This window comes from Sorex fumeus, unplaced genomic scaffold (genome assembly GCF_029834395.1).
Source record: "Sorex fumeus unplaced genomic scaffold, SorFum_2.1 ptg000130l, whole genome shotgun sequence".
Taxonomy (NCBI): domain Eukaryota; kingdom Metazoa; phylum Chordata; class Mammalia; order Eulipotyphla; family Soricidae; genus Sorex; species Sorex fumeus.
This window is the reverse complement of record NW_026606187.1, coordinates 711,142-728,875: the sequence shown is the minus strand read 5'-3', so window position 1 is coordinate 728,875 and position 17,734 is coordinate 711,142. Positions and strand designations below refer to the sequence as shown.

Genomic DNA, 17,734 nt, shown 5'->3' with positions numbered 1-17,734 from the left:
TCTCCCCTCCCCGCCCCCCACCCCAGCCCCGGGGTTCGGGCTCCGCTCCCAGCGCCCCCCGCACCACCGAGGGGGGAGAAGGTGCGGAGCCCCCCCAGCTGGAGCTCTTCGTCGTCGTTCTTGGCGTGTATGTACCCCCCTCCAGTCCCCCGCCCGAGGAATTGGGGGTGCCCACAGGTGGGGGGGCTGCAGCCTGTCTGTCTTTGTCTGAAGCGGGCAAGAGGGGTGTGTGTGTGTGTGTGTGTGTGTGTGTGTGTGTGTGTGTGTTTGAAGCTCTGATTTTCTTTGACTCCAGGGCTCAAGTCGGGGTGCGCATCCAGTCCAGCCTCAGGGTGGGTCAGGTCCTTCCCATAGGGAGGCCCCGGGGGCAGGTAGCCTCCACTAAAGAGCCTTCTGGGCAGTGCACCTTGCTGTCCCCTTGTACAAACCCTGGAGAGTCTGCTCCTGACCCAGGACCACGCCTCTGGCTGGGCCAGTGAATCCCCCATACTCAGACTCCCCGACACCCCCCTCCCCCCGGGGCCATTGTCCGCCCTCCCCCAACCAGCATCCACCCCAGTGAGACCCCAGCTCCCAGCCCTGAGTACACGGAAGATGAGGGCCCCTTGGATGCTGTACCCTGAAATTTTGCATCTGATTTTTCTGAATGGGGATGGCTCTGGCCGAGGGAGCACTATGGGATGTCGGGGTACCCCCCCACCCCCTTGTCTGAGGCAGGCAGTGACGCTGGGGGAGCCCCAGCAGAGGAGGCTTCCTGCCTTCCTGCCGCTGCAGACCTTTAGATGGTGTCCCCGCCTTTGGCTCCGCCACCCCGCCCTGTCCCCAGGCCCGGCCTGGCCCCTTGGGGCTGCTCTGGGGCCCAGGTCCTGCCTGGTTGGGCCCAGCTGCCCTGTTCTCGTCCCCACCCCTGACGCACCGGATGCCGTTCTGCTGAAGAGTTGGGGGACACGGGGTGGGGGGGGCAATTCTCTTCCCGTCGTTTCCAGCACCGAGTGCCCCCACATCCACCTGCTGCTGCCCCCAACCCAGGAGACGATGTCAGGGGTGGGGGGGGTTAGATCTGCCCTCAACGACCCTCCTACAGGCTCCCAGACGGGGGAGCAGCCCCCCTCAGCCCAGGCTGCCAGTCACCTTGGGTGGCACTGGGCACCTCCCAGTGGGCACGGCGGGGTGTGTGGGCCTGGAGAAGCTTCTCCCCAGACCTGTCTGGGTGCCGGCAGGCTCTGAAGGGGGTCCTGGTGGCTGGCGAGCAGTGTCCCCGAGAGGGCCCCCCCCCACTCCAGGTGTCAAGGTTCTGCGTGTCCCACATGTCCCCTCCTCCCTCCCACCCTCCACTTCTCTCTTCGCCCCTCCCTGTCTGCATCTGGTCCCATGCCCCCCCAATCCCCCCCAAACTGCAAAGCTCCTCAGACCTCCTCTAGGTCCCTAGCACGAGGGACTGCCCGGAAGGTCCTTCACCTAAGCGACCCGCCCCCCCCCCCATCTCAGGGCTCCCTCTGGGAAGGGCCTCCTGAGCGAGACTGTGGCGTGTCCTCCACGTGCTGGGCCGCGTCCAGGCGCGTCTGTGGCTGTGGTGTTTGTTCTGGTGCCTCCCTTTGTTGCCGGTGCTGGGGGAAAAACGATCTCGTATATAAATGCTGATTTTTGCATCCTTTGGAAAGAGTCAGATGATGTGGCAATAGGCCAGAGCCAGAGTGACCTTTAGACAGGGCGCTCACCCCCAGGTCCTCCTGGGTCCCTCCCGGCCTGCCCGTCTGTATGGGAGCAGGGACCTCCCCAGCAGGCATCTGCCTCTGCCCCAGAGTTTGCACCTGATCTGACCTTCATCCCAGTGGGATTGTGTCCCCGGCGCCCCCTGCCTCCCTCAGCCCCATGAGAACATGCCATACACCGTCACCTCCGTCAGACTGCGGCGCTGTGACCGAGGCGGAGGCCTGGTCCTCCTGTCCTGGTCCTCCCTGTGCCAGGCCCCTTCTGAGGGTCCCACCTGCTCAGGAGCAAAAATGTCCACAGACTTACCTCCAGGTCTTGGTGACTGCCCTCCACCACGCCTTCCCCAAGCTAGTAACGTGGCTCTCTGGGCCTCAGTCTCCCTGTGTGACCCGCGAGGAACTGGACAAAATGTTCTCTGAGCGCCGAGCTGTTTCCTTGTCCTCACCGCTTGGGATGGCCCAGCAGCTCGTGAGCTTGGGCCGGGCGGGAGGTGGGTGCCTGGCAGGTGCCCCGTTCAGGAAGACCCACAGCCCCTGAGCACTAAGCCGGGGTGTGGGCAAGGAGAGGAGCGGGGGCCAGCACGATATCCCAGCCACCGGGACAGGGCCCGCAGGCTGCAACTGGGCTGCAACTGGAGAGACAGCACTGCATAGTACTTCAGGGTTGGAAAGGTGCCCCTGAGGCCGTGGGGGTGCCCCGTGACCATGAGGTGTCCCTGTGGCCGTGGGGTGTCCCTGTGACCGTGGGATGCCCCTGTGACCATGAGGTGTCCCTGTGGCCGTGGGGTGCATCTGATTGTGGGGTTCCCTATGACTCGGGTGCCCAGTGAGCATGGGGTCCCCCTGTGACCATGTAGTGCCCCTGTGACCGTGGGTGACCTGAGTTCTCAGGACCCCATCCTTACACATCTATTCCTAGAGGTTCCTGCTAGGGTGAGTCTCCAGTGTCTGGTGGCCCCAGGGGCTCCTCAAGGCCCACACCCCTGAGGTTCCCAGAAGCCAAGTGGGTTAGTCTAGAGGGCCAGCGAAGCCACCCCCTCTCCTGGTCGGCCCCTGCGGTCCCACAGTCTGGACTGGGCAGGGGTGCAGGCACCGGCCCAGCCCCCCACGGGTCAGTGGCCATCTCTGCAGTCAGGGGCGGGGGCACATGTACGTGTCGGTGCCAACTGGACACTGCACCCCATTTTCTCATCTAGCCCTGGGAGGATGGGAGCTGCCACAGGTTGCTGGGTCTGGCGAGGCCGCCTGGTGCCCAGCCCCTCGCCACGCCCCCCTCACCACAGGCCTCCCCCTCCCCGCGGGTGGCCACCTGGGCCGTGTGCCACCCTTGCCCGGGCTCTGGAGTGGGCCTGCGGGCAGTTGTCACCCAGGTTCTGTGGGGGGTGAGGAGCCCGGGGACCCGCCTTGAGCAGTCCCTGCCTGTGTGGGATGTTTGCTCTCGCATCAGGCAGGCCTGCAATCTTCCACATGGCTTTAGCAGAGAGTGTCCCCGAGGGGCCATAGAGGGGGGTCTCCACCCACCAATTCTCCATGACAGGGCGGCACCCAGGGTCTGCTAGACCCTGTCCCCACCATAGCCAGAGCACCTTGGCATTACCCAGTGACCTCAGGGGGTCCCCGGGGGTGCCTGCCAGCCCAGACCCCAGCTACAGCCACAGCAGTGAGAACCTCTAGACCCCATTGGGAGGCTGGACATGTACAGAGTCGAGGCCCCCAGTCTGATGCCAGAGCTGGGTTAGCACTGACCAGAGGGCAGCGAGTGGGGCCGGGGTTCAGGGAGGCCCCCTCTGTCCAGGGCCTCTCCCTGGAGCCCTGACATGGTCCTCCCCCTCCCTCTAGGGGCTGCTCCGGCAGTCCCTTCCCTCACGGCTTGACCTTGGGGCGCTTTGAGGTCTGGATTTGGGGACACCGCCACCCCTTTTGGCTCGGCCCGTGCCCATCACTGAGCCTCCTCACTGCCCCCAGCATGCCCCGCGTGCCCCCACTCTGGTCCCCTGGAAGGCACTTACACCTGACAGCCACAGGCTTCCCGGGGCTCCGTGTTTCCCAGCCCACATTTCCAGGGCCCCTGCCCTACCCCACCCCCTGCCCAAACTCCCTCACGCATCCCCCCGACCTGGCCCTGAGCACATGGCTGGGGGTTTGCTTCCTGGGTGCCCCGGCTCTGCACCGTGATGCCCCCAATTTCCAGGGCCAGATCTGAGCTGCCCGTGGGCCTGGGGACAGCAGAATGGGTTGTTGGGCAGCGTGGGAGGCTGCCCTGGCGGGAACTGCCCGGCTCACTGAGGAGAGGGACACCGGGCCCAGGTGTCCCTGCGCCTCAGTGGGAACCGGCATGGGGGCTTGTCCCTTCCGGGGCCTCTGCACCCCTAGCCATCCCCGGGGTCCCACCAGGGCCCTGACAGTCAGGCCAGCCCTGCTCCTGTCATCCTGCTGTCAGTACCCTGCCCTGCTGTCACCCTGCTCTCTGCTGAACCCAGACCTGCTGTCACCCTGCTCTCTGCTGAATCCAGACCTGCTGTCACCCTGCTCTCTATTGTCACCCTGTTGTCACCCTGCCCTGCTGTCACCCTGCTCAGCAAGACACCAGCCTTTGGGGCTCCTTCCCCTTCCCTGCCTCGTGGTCCCTGGCAGGGCGTGGCTTCTCTGGGGAGGGGGCCGAGAGCCAGGGCAGCTCTGGGCACCAGCTGCTGGCCGGCACGTCACAGGCTATTAATAATGCTGAGGACACGGCCCGGGAGGGCCAGGCGGCACCAGCCAGTGGGGAGGCTGAGGCTGGGGCCGGGTGCGGGGAGCCCCCAGTGCTGCCGGTGGGGCAGGGGTGCTTCGGTTTCCACAGCCTGACCTTGGACGAGGGCATCTCTTCTCAACCTCCTCCCGGGCACAGAGCCAGGCCGGGACCCCGGAGCCTAAGGGCCCCACTGACGGCCGAGACCCGGGACAGGCCGATGGCGCAGCCGTGGGACACAGAGGCAGGTCCCGTCGGCCCGCAGGACCACCCTATGCGAGGGGCTTCTGGCCCTTCCCAACGGGCACACTGAGGCAGAATGTGTCGGCGTCATGGGGATGGGGGCTTGGTCTGGAGTCTTTTGAGGGTCCCTACACCCTGATTTTGGATGTGGCAGCACTGAGGGGTGGGTAGGCTCGTGTCCCGGGGAACGGTGCTGAGCATCCAGACCCCCTGCAATGTGAGGGCCGGGCGGGGCTGTGGGGTGCTGCCGGGCAGCCTGGGAGCGGCTGTGGCGGGAGCTTGACCAGCACCCAGCTCAATTTCTGGGGTCCAGGGCTGGGCTCTGGGCCCTCCTCCCTGAGAGCAAGCAAGAGGGAACACCCCGGGGTGAGGAAGGCTGAGGGGAGGAGGGGAAACATAGGGGTGCCACCTGGGGGTAGGAGGGGTCCCCCACTTTCTTGGGCACAGGCTCGCTGGCTGTGGGAAATCAGGGACCCTGCTGGACTGCTCCTGCCCGCCACGCTGGTCTCCCTGCCCCCGATTCCCAGTGCCTTCACTCTCCAGCCCGGAGGTCCCGCGTGCAAGCCGCTTCCCACGGTCCCTCTGCCCCATCCCTGCCCTCCCCGGGGAGTGACTGGACGGCTCTCGCCAAGGAGGCCAGCCTGGATTACGTAACACCCCAGAAAGGACACAGCCACTCTCCAGGGGAAGAGAGGGTACGGGGAGTGTGGTGGGTGTCACCGGGAGGCCTCGAGGACATGGGGGGTACGTGAGGTTCTGCGAGAGAACAGAGTAGCTCCCAGTGGGTTGGGGGGAGTGGGCCATTTGGGAGCAATGGGAAGACCCCAGAGAGTGGAGCAGAGAAGGAAGGGGACAGGTTCAGGGGCCCGTCGGGGCGAGTGGGGCACAGTGCTGGGGGAAGCACTGTCCACTTGGCTTTGGCCAGGCTCGAGGTCCCACAGCAGTGAGACAGGTGGGAGCGCCCAGGTGGTGGGACACTTCCTCCAGAGCTGCGGGCACGGGCCGACCAGGGTCGTGTCCCCCGTGCGCCCAGGGAACAGCGCGACAGAGGCCCTGTGCGGCCAGGGAACCGGAAGCCATCAGCAGGTCCCAGACAGGCATCCATGACAGGCATGACGCACGTGTGCTCCATTGCTGGTTTGGTGGACCCTGTCTCCTGGGTCCCCCCTCCCTGTGTTCCATCAGTGTGAGAAGTCGGGGTGCCGGGGTGTTTGGAGGCACCTGCCCAGCCCAGTACGTGGTTCCAACTTCTCAGATTGTCATCTCGAGTCTCCTGCTGAGGCTGTTTTGTTGTTGTTGTTGTTGTTGTTGTTGTTTTAGGTTTTTTTTTCGTTTTGGGGGCACACCCGGTGATGCACAGGCGACACTCCTAGCTCTGCACTCAGGAATTACCCCGGCAGTGCTTGGGGACCATGTGGGATGCTGGAAATCGAACCCGGGTCAGCCGCGGGCAAGGCAAAGGCCCTCCCTGCTGTGCTATTGCTCCAGCCCCTGCTGAAACTGTCTTACACATTGAACACCATCAGTCAGTCCGGGTAGAACCCAGCGCCTGTCTGGGCCTCAACCCCATCTTGCAGAGGGTCTCCACGGGTAAGGGGGGCCGGGGGCTTACTGCCAATCCACTTGTAGCCTGCTAGCTTTCCAGCCCTAGAAACCAGGGCCTGCATCCAGTCCCTCTGCTGGCCTCAGGCACTTGGTGCTGGTGGGGTGCTGTCCACGCCATGGTGCTGAAGGCAGGGAGGCCACCCGAACCACTGACTGACCGACAGGAGCAGAGAAACCCCAGGCTGGGTCTGTGTGCCCCAGGACCTGGTGAGGGGCCCCGGCAGCCTCTGAGTCCAGTGCGGGAGAAGCTTCAGCAAACGCACACGCCTTCCCACACCGTGCCCGAGGCGGTGGGAGGGTTTGTGGCGAAGCTTCGCCACAAACCCTCCCACCGCTGGCTTGGTAACACCCAGAAGTGAATCCTGCCTCTCCAGGTGATCTCAAGCCAGGGACTGCCCGCTCTGGGCCTCCAGGCCCTCCTGGGTAAGCGGACAGTGGCAGTAGTTAGAGTGGACGGGCTAAGTTGTGTGTGACATCCCGCGGGTGCCCTGAGTGTCAGCTCTGACTCTCCTACTCCCCGTCACCACTCTTCCCGCCCTGCCCGCCGCCCCCCACCCCGGGGGTTCCCTTCTCTGTGGGACTGGCTGACAGGGGGAACCAGCACCTTCCCTGACCCCGCTCTGTGCCCGGCTTGCTCTGTGTTTTTGAGTATCAGGGTCTATGTCTGGGAAACGGGTCTTGGTGATGCCTCAGCAGAGCACCAGGACCCTCGCCAGCAAAGTCATGTTCAGGAAGGGCCCAGAGCAGCGGCAGAACAGCAGGGATGGTGCTTGCCTAGCACGCGGCCAGTTCAGGTTCTGTCCACCCCATCTGGCCCCCTGAGCAGCGCCAAGAGTGGTTCCTGAGTGTAGAGCCAGGAATAACCCCTGAGCATCGCCAGGTGTCTCAAAAAAAAAAAAGTTACATTCAAGAAAACCAAGATATAAAAAGTCACAACTTCCCGAGCACGTAAGGAATTATTCACCGAGCATTTGTCACACTCGAAGAGCTAGGAATAGCAAGATGATTAAGGCATGGGGCTTCCTTTCAAGGAGCTTTTACCGGATTATTAATCCCCCTTTAAGGGCCTTCCAGGTATCACCCCCTCCAGGAAGCCACCCTGATCCCCACTCCAGTGCCCCCCTGGGGAATGCTGGCCGATGTCTTTCCGACCACCTGGTTACGTGGGGCTTTGTTTTCTCAGCCTCTGGGGTCTGTGGGCTGTCACTAATGCATCACTAACCTCCTCGGCCTACTTGTCTACATCAGGATGCATTAACTCAACTCAAAGTGACTTAAGCCAAAACGGTCCACCGACGCGCACACATGCGGCACACCTGACGTCAGGTGTACCGCAGTGTCCCCATTGTGCCACTCTGCACCTCTCTTCATGGCTCCATCCTCTGACAACCCCCTTCCTGGCAGCAGAGTTCCCCCCGCCTGTTCAACCCAGGGGTCCCCGTTCCTCACAGGCTCATCTCGGAAGCCCTCACAGTGACCAGGCAGGTGACCTGTGTCAGGCCTGCTCCACAGCCTGGGTGGTGATGCAGTGGCCCGAGAGATAACGCCGTTCCCCAGCTAGAGGACCCTGAGGCCTGGCAGGAAGAGCATGCATTCTAGAACCTGCCAGGAGTCTGATGGGTTTCAGTCTCTGGCTTCAGGTGGTCAGGCTCCACCCCATAGGCTGAGGGAAAGAAACTCCAGTCCTCACTCTACCTAGAAGTGGGAGGCTGGAGCCCCGCCCCCTTGCCATTCCATCTCTGACTCTCCAGGGACCCACCGCGACCAGCCACCTGCCCCGCTGCCCTCCCAGCCAGGCTCAGAGAAGACTCGAGTGGGCCCGGGCTGAGGGACGGGCCCGAGTGGGGGAAGCAAGACCATCATCACCCCCAGGGACTCCCTGGAGCACTGTCCAAGGAGCCCTTCCAGACACGCTCACTCGTGGGGACCCAGCCTGTGCCCGGGCCACTCATCAGCTCCTGGGCACGTTGTGGCAGCCTGTGCCTCTGTCTCCTCCTGAAATATGGGGGGACCAGCAGCTGACACACCCCCCCAGGTTTCTTGTGATGGTGGACGGCGGCCCTGGCAGCCCCCGCGAGGGGCGAACCCTCGCTGTTCGCCCTTCCCCTCCCAGTCCCGCCATCCTCTGCCTCCTGCAGCCACACTGCCACCCGCCCCCCTGCGCCCTCGTCACCGGGGCGGCTTTTGCTGGCCATCTGCAGCCATTCGGACCGATGATGGAGGTTCCGTTCTTGCTTTGCCTGCCGGACGCTTCCCTTGCATGCAGCCACCACCAGCCTGGAGCCCGGCAGCTTCTCACGATGGAGGTTCGCTTCTGGCTCTCATGACACAAAACAGGCGACTCCCCCCTAGACAGGGGACTAGCAGCAGCCCATCGCGGAGGGCTTGGAGCCATCTGCAAATAGAGACGGAGGCTCGCGGGCACTGCCTGCCACCCTTCCTGTTCACATCCCCTGGGGAGCCGAGGGCCCCGGCATAGCGCTGTTGGCACACAGAGAGCGGATTGGCCTTAACTGCCAACCGCCAGCCCCTCCCGAGTTCTCGTGGACGCGGTGAGTGGGATTTTCATGGGAGTCAAAGCCAACTTTAGCCACCGCCAACAGGAAGTGGGGGAGGCTCATCAGTCTCCATGCTCCCCTTGCTGGGGCCCCCTCCCCCACAATCCTAGCCCACACACCAACAGAGCCAAGAGCCACTGCCGCGAGGACTCGGTGACGCGCCCCCACCTGGGTCACACAGCAATCCAGGTACAGGGCACGTGGGGTCCTGGGGCTCCCAATGCAGGTCATCCACACGGGGCGACCCCCACCCTTCTGCACACAAGTGGGAGCTGTCCCGTGCCGGCTGCTCTTGTGAGCAGAGGCACCAGCAGTGCCACCAACTGCCCCAGGGGACAGTTCAGACAGAAGCGTCCTGGGGTATGGGAACTCTTGCTTCGCCTGGGAAAGGGGCACCAGGGCCAGCTCTCACTGGGTCCCACGGGGCGCGTTTGACCTCTCAGGGATCTGGACAAAGTGCAAGAACCCCAACTTGACTGGGGGCTGGGGCGCACGCCTGGCATGTATGAGGCCCCGGGTTCCCTTCCTGGCACCACTCGGCCCCCAGCACACTGCAGTGAGCACCGGCCTTCAGGGCTGAGAATCACCAGAGTAAGCTGCACCCCCACCTTCAACAAAAGGCACTTCCACCTGGGGCAGTGTCCGGTGTCCTCAGCCACCTCTGCCCCCTCTCGGCCCCTGCACACCCAGCACTGTCCTCTCCGTCTTCCAACCGCAGGAGCTGAGACCCCGAGGAGGTCTGCGACTTGCTGAAGGTCACCCAGCGAGAAAGTGGCACACGTCAGGATGAAGGCCACGCCGAGGGCTGCGGAGCCCCAAGGCCAGTGCCGGCTGTGGCGCCCCGCTGTGTCCCCTGCCCCAGAATTGGGTCAGAGGCACCCCGCAGGGCCACTTCCTGCATCACCCCCACCCCCACCCAGAAATGGCAATGGAGACCCCCAACACTGGACCCTAGGAAGCGGGAGGGAGAGTTGGATCTGGTCTGACCTCGGCCTGGGAGCAGAGGTGGGGACTCTGCCTGTTTAATGGGTCAAATGGGGACACTGCGGGAATCTGGGACCCTGAGAGAGGAGGAGGGATGGAGCGGGAGCGTGAGGAGCAGCTGGACGCCGCCTGCAGGTGGGACACAGGCCATGCGGTGTGGGCCGGGGCCAGAGCACTGTCAAGCCCAGATCCAGGGATGGAGGTGACCCCAGCCCAGCCTGGCACCTATTCTTGGGCTGAAGAGACCAAAGCAGGGGCACGAGCAGGAACAGCTACAGATACTTGGGGGGCGCACTTGGGGGCACGGGGACCTCTGGCGGCAGACAGGGTTGCCCCTCTGCTGGGAGGGTCCTCCTCGGAGGGTCCTCCCCACCTCACAGGAGCTGTAGCAGAGGTGATGGCCCAGCCCACTGGGACTCAGTCGCGTGGCTGGGTCTGCGGGCTCCATTCCGTTCTCTGGCGTCGTCTGTTCCTGAGTCTGTCTGGGGAGTTTCGGAGCCGGCCCTGCTCATGAATGGAGGGGAAGGGGGCTGGGTGGGGAACAGGAGCTGGGAGGAGGCGGGAGGATGCGCAGATGGAGATCCGCCGGGCTGGGTGGGAAGCCAGGAAGCTCCCTCCTGATGTTCCTCGCGGCGGCGCCAAGTGGGAGGCTGGGTCGTGCCGGAGGGTAGGGAAGGCAGCGCAGGAGATGAGAGTCTGCGCCGGGAGCTTGTGGGGCCAGCTGCGCCCTGCTCACGCCCCCCCCCCTCCCGGGGCCCCTCCTGAAGGAGACAGACACAGCATCAGGACCACAGTCTGAACCTTCATGCCAGCAAGTGACAGGGAAGCAGGAGGGGGGCGGCGCCAAGAGAAGGTTCTGGAGCCTTCTGTAGAGGCCATCATACACACCTGCTTGTGGGCTCCCCCCCCACTTCACCCCACAGGGCACGCAGAGGTGCAGCGCCCCTGAGCTGTGTGATCTCGAACGGGTGTGGTGTTGGCCCTGGGGGTGCCCATGGCTGAGGGGTGACAGGATGCCCCCTGACTGCCCGTGATTCCCAGGACAACAGTGTCTTGCTTCTTTGTCCAGTGCTGAGCCCTCCGAACTGCAAACCACCTGGCAAGCAGGTGCTGGTGATCCCAGCCTTCCTGCGACCTGGATACATGACATGTCCTCTGTGGCAGTGTCTGGTGAGAACAGGAGACACCAGGAGGCAGGCCGAGGACAGCGCTGGGAGGGGAGCACTCGCCTGGCACTGAACCCAGGGAAAGGGGGAGCCGCTTCTCCCTCGTGGCTGCCTTGGCCCTGGCATGGCCGTCCTGGCATTCAGAGGGAGGAGGTGACTGACGGTGCGCCCCGTGTTGTCCCCCCAACAGGGAGAAGATGAGCGTGGGCTGCCCAGAGCCGGAGCCACCCCGCTCCCTGCCGTGCTGTGGGCCCGGGGCCGCCCCTGGGCTGGGTGCAGGGGTGCCCCTGCTCACGGAGGACATGCAGGCCCTCACTCTGCGCACACTGGCTGCCAGTGATGTCACCAAACACTACGAACTCGTGCGGGAGCTGGGCAAGGGCACCTATGGGAAGGTCGACCTGGTGGCCTACAAGGGGACAGGTGAGTACAGGTGACCTGGTGGCCTACAAGGGGACAGGGGAATGCAGGTGGCCTGGTGGCCTCAGGGGGACAGGTGAGTGCAGGTGACCTGGCGGCCTACAGGGACAGGTGGGTGCAGGTGACCTGGTGGCCTCAGGGGGATAGGTGAGTGCAGGTGACCTGGTGGCCTACAAGGGGACAGGTGAGTGCAGGTGGCCTGGTGGCCTCAGGGGGACAGGTGAGTGCAGATGGCCTCGTGGAGAGGGACATAGCTGGGCATGGGTGGGGCAGGTGGCCAGCAGGAAGCTCACAGTGGAGGGCATGATGGGTCAGTGGCACCCAGGAGAGGTGTGGGCAGGCCATGGTGTTTGGTACGTCATTTGGGCTCCAGGTTCATAAGGGCTGGGAGAGACCCCCTGGCTGTCTCTATTTCTCAGATGGGGAATATGGTCTCTCTGCCAAGGGGGCTTGAGCTCAGGTGAGCACCCCCTACCAAAACCTTCTTGCTTTGCCATGAAGCTTGCAGCCTTCCCAAGGGAGACTCACAGGGCCCGCCCCAGTCAGCCAGGTTAGACCTGCACCAGCTCCCGCAGTAGCACAGACCTGGGCGGGGGCAGGAGCAGTACACTTGGGCTCACCTGAGTTTTGCAGTTCACTTGCTATGTGGCCTCAGGTAGGAGACTTAACCTCTCTGGGCCTAGATTTTTGAGTGTCCCTCCCACAGGGTCACTCTGAAGAGCTGGGACTAGAGGGCTAGAGGTGTGTGTGTTCTGGGGACACGGTACCCAGCGGGGCACCCCAGTGAGGACAGATCCCCAGATGCCTTCTGTGTTTAATTTCTTCTTTTTTAAATTATTTTTATGTGGACCATATGGGATGCCGGGGGATTGAACCTGGGTTGACTTCGTGGAAGGCAAACACCCTCCCCACTGTACTATGGCTCTGGCCTGTTGAGTTCCTTCTTTTTTTTTTTTGTTCACACCCAGAAATACTCAGGGGTTACTCCTGGCTCTGCACTCAGGAATTACTCCTGGCAGTGCTGGGGGACCATATGGGATGCCGGGGATCCAACCCAGGTCGGCCTCGTGGAAGGCAAACTCCCTACCCGCTGTACTATGATTGCTTGGGCCCGTTGAGTTCCTTCTTATCCATCCATTGAGCAAGCATTTGGTTTTGTTCTGTTTTGTTGGGGCCAACCCCCATGGTGCTCAGTGGCCTCTCCCAGCTTAGTGCGAGGTGGCTCCTACTGGTCTCAGGGGACCCTGCATGCCAGGGTCCTGCCTCTGGTGGCTTGAGTCTCACTCCCGGGCTGAGAAGCATGTGTCCAGCAGCGCCACCTGCCGACGGCTCTGGGAACCCTGCAGGGCACGAGAGAACCGGTCCTGCTGGACTGTTCTCTTCCCCCGGAGGAGCTGGGGGGCCAGACAGGCAGGGCACGAAGTGGAAGGTGTGTCAGAAGAAAAATGAGAGACGGCAGTGGAGGGGCTGCCGGCTGCCCCGCTCTGTGGAACCTTTGCCAAATCCTCCTCACTAGGCCCGCCACGCCTCCCTTGTAATCCAGGTGTCCCTGCCTCTTACCCCAAGCCCCCACACCACCCCACCCCCCAAAGAAGGGAAAGACCAGACTGCAGGGCTGCGCCTGTCCAGTGCAGGGGCGCGGGCAGACGGGCCTCAGCATGGCTCTTGCCCCTGCAGGCATGAAAATGGCACTGAAGTTCGTGAACAAGAGCAAGACCAAGCTGAAGAACTTCCTGCGGGAGGTGAGCGTCACCAACAGCCTCTCGTCCAGCCCTTTCATCATCAAGGTCTTCGATGTGGTGTTTGAGACGGAGGACTGCTACGTGTTCGCTCAGGAGTACGCGCCGGCTGGGGACCTGTTTGACATCATCCCTCCTCAGGTATGGGAGGGAGACGGGCGGGGGAGGGCGGGGGGGGGGGGGTTGTGTGGCCAGCTTCAGCCAAGGCACAGAAACTTGGTGAGGGGCTCCTGTTTGGAGCCCTGGGCGGTCACCACTGGGCTCTCTCCCACTGTCCAGAAGGCTCCCAGGGGAACCTGGGTGGTGACAGCAAGGGCTCTCTCCCACTGTCTAGAAGGCCCCCAGGGGGGAGCTGGGTGGTCACCGTGGGGCTCTCCCCCACTGTTCAGGAGACCACCCGGGGGAGCTGGGGCTCTCTCCCACTATCCAGGAGGCCCCTGGGGGGAGATGGGTGGTCACTGTGGGGCTCTCTCCCACTGTCCAGGAGGCCCCTGGGGGGGAGCTGGGTGGTCACCGTAGGGCTCTCCCCCACTGTCCAGGAGGACCCCCCCCCCGGGGAGGTGGGTGGTCACAGTGGGGCTCTCTCCCGCTGTCCAGAAGGCTCCCAGGGGGACCTGGGTGGTCACAGCAAGGGCTCTCTCCCACTGTCCAGAAGGCCCCCGGGGGGAAGCTGGGTGGTCACCGTGGGGCTCTCTCCCACTGTCCAGAAGACCCCCAGGGGGGAGCTGGGTGGTCACCGTGGGGCTCTCTCCCACTGTCCAGGAGGCCGCCGGGGGGAGCTGGGTGGTCACCGTGGGGCTCTCTCCCACTGTCCAGGAGGCCCCCGGGGGGAGCTGGGTGGTCACTGTGGGGCTCTCTCCCACTGTCCAGGAGGCCCCCGGGGGGAGCTGGGTGGTCACCGTAGGGCTCTCTCCCACTGTCCAGGAGGCCCCCGGGGGGAGCTGGGTGGTCACTGTGGGGCTCTCTCCCACTGTCCAGGAGGCCCCTGGGGGGAGATGGGTGGTCACCGTGGGGCTCTCCCCCACTGTTCAGGAGACCACCCGGGAGAGCTGGGTGGTCACTGTGGGGCTCTCTCCCACTGTCCAGGAGGCCCCCGGGGGGAGCTGGGTGGTCACCGTAGGGCTCTCTCCCACTGTCCAGGAGGCCCCCGGGGGGAGCTGGGTGGTCACCGTAGGGCTCTCCCCCACTGTCCAGGAGGACCCCCCCCGGGGAGGTGGGTGGTCACCGTGGGGCTCTCTCCCGCTGTCCAGAAGGCTCCCAGGGGGACCTGGGTGGTCACAGCAAGGACTCTCTCCCACTGTCCAGAAGGCCCCCAGGGGGGAGCTGGGTGGTCACCGTGGGGCTCTCTCCCACTGTCCAGGAGGCCCCCGGGAGGAGCTGGGTGGTCACCGTAGGGCTCTCCCCCACTGTCCAGGAGGACCCCCCCCCCCGGGGGAGGTGGGTGGTCCCCGTGGGGCTCTCTCCCGCTGTCCAGAAGGCCTGGAGCAGGAGGTGGCTGGGCCATCCCAGGAGCTGCCCTGGACTGCGGGGTGGGGGGGGGGGATGCCAGGAGGAACTGGGTTTGACAGTAGGGCTGGCTGGACAAAGCCCGAGCCACAGTGACCACTGGTGGGGGCAAAGGCAGGGTCTGAGAGCGGGGGCGCCCGGAGGCTCAAGGAGTGGGAGGGGGTGAGGAAGCAGGAGCCGGGGGTCCCGCGGGAGGACGCGGGCGCCCCTGAGCGCCGCCCCGGCCCTGCCGCCCGCAGGTGGGGCTCCCCGAGGACACGGTGAAGCGCTGCGTGCAGCAGCTGGGCCTGGCGCTGGACTTCATGCACGGGCGGCAGCTGGTGCACCGCGACATCAAGCCCGAGAACGTGCTGCTGTTCGACCGCGAGTGCCGGCGCGTGAAGCTGGCCGACTTCGGCATGACGCGCCGCGTGGGCTGCCGCGTGAAGCGCGTGAGCGGCACCATCCCCTACACGGCGCCCGAGGTGTGCCAGGCGGGCCGCGCCGACGGCTTCGCCGTGGACACGGGCGTGGACGTGTGGGCCTTCGGCGTGCTCATCTTCTGCGTGCTCACCGGCAACTTCCCGTGGGAGGCGGCGTCGGGCGCCGACGCCTTCTTCGAGGAGTTCGTGCGCTGGCAGCGCGGCCGCCTGCCCGGGCTGCCGTCGCAGTGGCGCCGCTTCACGGAGCCCGCGCTGCGCATGTTCCAGCGGCTGCTGGCGCTCGAACCCGAGCGGCGCGGGCCGGCCAAGGAGGTGTTCCGCTTCCTGCGGCACGAGCTCACGTCCGAGCTGCGCCGCCGGCCGTCGCACCGCGCGCGCAAGCCCCCCGGGGACCGCCTGCCGGCCGGGCCGCTGCGCCTCGAGGCGCCCGGGCCGCTCAAGCGGACGGTGCTGACCGAGAGCGGCGGCGGCGGCGGCCCCCGGCCCGCGCCCCCCGCCGTCGGGCCGGTGCCCGTGCCCGTGCCCGTGCCGGTGCCCGACGCCGGCCTGGCGCCCCCGGGGCCCGCCGGCAGGACGGACGGGCGCCCGGACAAGAGCAAAGGGCAGGTGGTGCTGGCCACGGCCATCGAGATCTGCGTGTGAGCCGGGGCGCCCGGCACGCGGCCGGCCGAGCGAGCGAGCGAGCGAGCGAGCGCGGGGCGGCGCCCCCGCACCGAGCGCCCCCCGAGCGAGCGTGCGCGCGCGCGCGGGCGGGTGGAGGCGGACTGGCCGGGCCGCGCGGCCGGCCGCGGAGAGCCCCCTCCCGCCCCCCACAGCGACCGCGGACCCTGGTGGAGGACAGGGGCTGGGCCCAGGGGGAACCGCGCCCCCGCGACCCGAGGATTCAGAGGCATCCCCCCCCAGATACACACCCGGAGCTAGGGAGCTTCCGGCGCCCCTTGGACTCGCCCACCCTCCCCGGACCCTGCGCTCCTGGCCCCGTGCACCCCCTGGCAGATCAGCCCGACCTGACCCAGCGCCTGCCCTCCCGGCCACTCTCCCTGGGCAGGAAGGAGCTGAGCGGTGGCGCAGAGGAGGGCCCGGGAGGGGGCCCTGAGCTGAGGGCAGGGGTGCAGCTCAGTCTCCCCAAGCCCAGCCTCTGCAAAATGTAGCAAACGTCTGGATGCGGTGCGTGTGAGTGAGCACGAGTGTGTGTGTGTGTGTGTGTGTGTACACGCGTGTGTGCGCGCGCCTGTGTTCCAGCTGGCGGTTCCGCACAGACCCCAGGAATCCTGTGACTCCCCCACACACTGTGCTGAGGACAGAGCCCCTCAGGAGGGCCTTGGAAACGGGGTGCTCTGCCAGCCCTTACCCTCCGCAGACTGTCCTCCCGGAACTGAGGGGCCCGGGTGCTGAAACAAGGGGCTATGCCCCTGCTGGCCGGCTGACTCCCCCCAGGGACCCTCACTCCTCCCGCTCAGCCCACACGTCACCTTCCCCCACGCCCCGCTTCTCGGGCAGCCACACAAACTGTGCTGGATGTGTCACTCGGGGTTGCGTTAGGGTCTGTCCCCGTAGCCCATGTCTGCTCAGCCCCCTGAGGCCACCACGGTGGGTGAGTGTCAGGACTGTGTGTGTCTGGGCGCAGCGGTCAGCGCAGTTTGCCTGGAGCTGTGCGTGTCCCTGACTGCATCTAGACCCCCTCGGTCAACCCCCAACCCAAGTTTTCCCCAGGCAGCTGCAGAGGGGTCCCGGCCACGTCACCAGCCCTCAGGGAACCGGCAGGAGGCACCTGCAGGTCAGCTCGGCCCCAACACGAGAGGAACCCCATTCTCCAGCACCCCCCACCCCTGCTCTCTGGGAAGGCCTGGGACCCCGCAATAACCACCGCCTGGGGGAGGCCACCCCCTCCGCCTGCCGTGCACCCCCACTCACCACCCTGAGCCACACCTGCCTGTCCCTCCTAGGGGTTCAGGACATTTGAGGGGGCTCCTTGATGGCCAGGCTGACCATGGGGGGGCACTGACCGCCTGCTGACCTAGAGCCCCCCCAGTCCCCTCTGACCCCTCACTCCCACCGTGCAAAAGGGCTATAGGTCCCCCTGCCCTGCCCGGGTCCAGTTTACAAACAGCGTGCGGTTGCCCCAGGGCCTGGCCCCCACCCCTCAGTGTCCCCCATTGAGACCCCTTCCCCGCCAGCGGGCATTGGGACCCTTCACATGCCAGGTAAGTAGCAAAACCCTCCTCCCACCGAGGCCCAACTCCGCAAAGGCCCCAACACTGCCCCCAGCCCCCCTGGACACCTCCCAGCCGCACCGTTTCCTTCTGCCTTAGGCCTCTCGACATCTTGTCTCCTGCAATAAATAACAAGGACGCGAGACTCCGCAGCCCCCGCTGTGCCCCCCGCCCCGTGAGATCCTCTGCGGGAGCCTCGCCCTCGCGTTGTCGTAGTTTGTAGGGTGTTAGTCGGGAAGGACCGTAGTCGTGGGGTCCGGGCAGTGCCGGAGCAGGACTGTGCTCATCCGCCGCTGCCTGGGACCCTTTGCCCCTTAGGAGAGGTGTTTGGTCACAGATGTTTACCTCAGTTTATGTCACTGTCGAAGAAACAAAATTAATAGCAAAAAAAATTAGTAACACCGTAGATGTGAAGACTTAGAATACAGAACACACATA

At 65.1% G+C, this 17,734-nt stretch overlaps 1 protein-coding gene across 2 annotated transcripts in view; it reads left to right on the top strand.

Moving 5' to 3' along the window:
* Window positions 1-15,743, top strand: part of SBK1 (SH3 domain binding kinase 1) — a 41,335-nt gene extending 25,592 nt beyond the window's left edge. For both annotated transcript variants that reach the window (XM_056138842.1, XM_056138841.1), the window contains exons 2-4: window positions 11,187-11,419; window positions 13,094-13,296; window positions 14,901-15,743. In XM_056138842.1, coding sequence (XP_055994817.1) covers window positions 11,194-11,419; window positions 13,094-13,296; window positions 14,901-15,725 — 1,254 coding nt within the window. In that variant the 5' untranslated portion in view covers window positions 11,187-11,193 and the 3' untranslated portion in view covers window positions 15,726-15,743. The remainder of the gene's footprint in view (window positions 1-11,186; window positions 11,420-13,093; window positions 13,297-14,900) is intronic.
* Window positions 15,744-17,734: the final 1,991 nt, after the last annotated feature.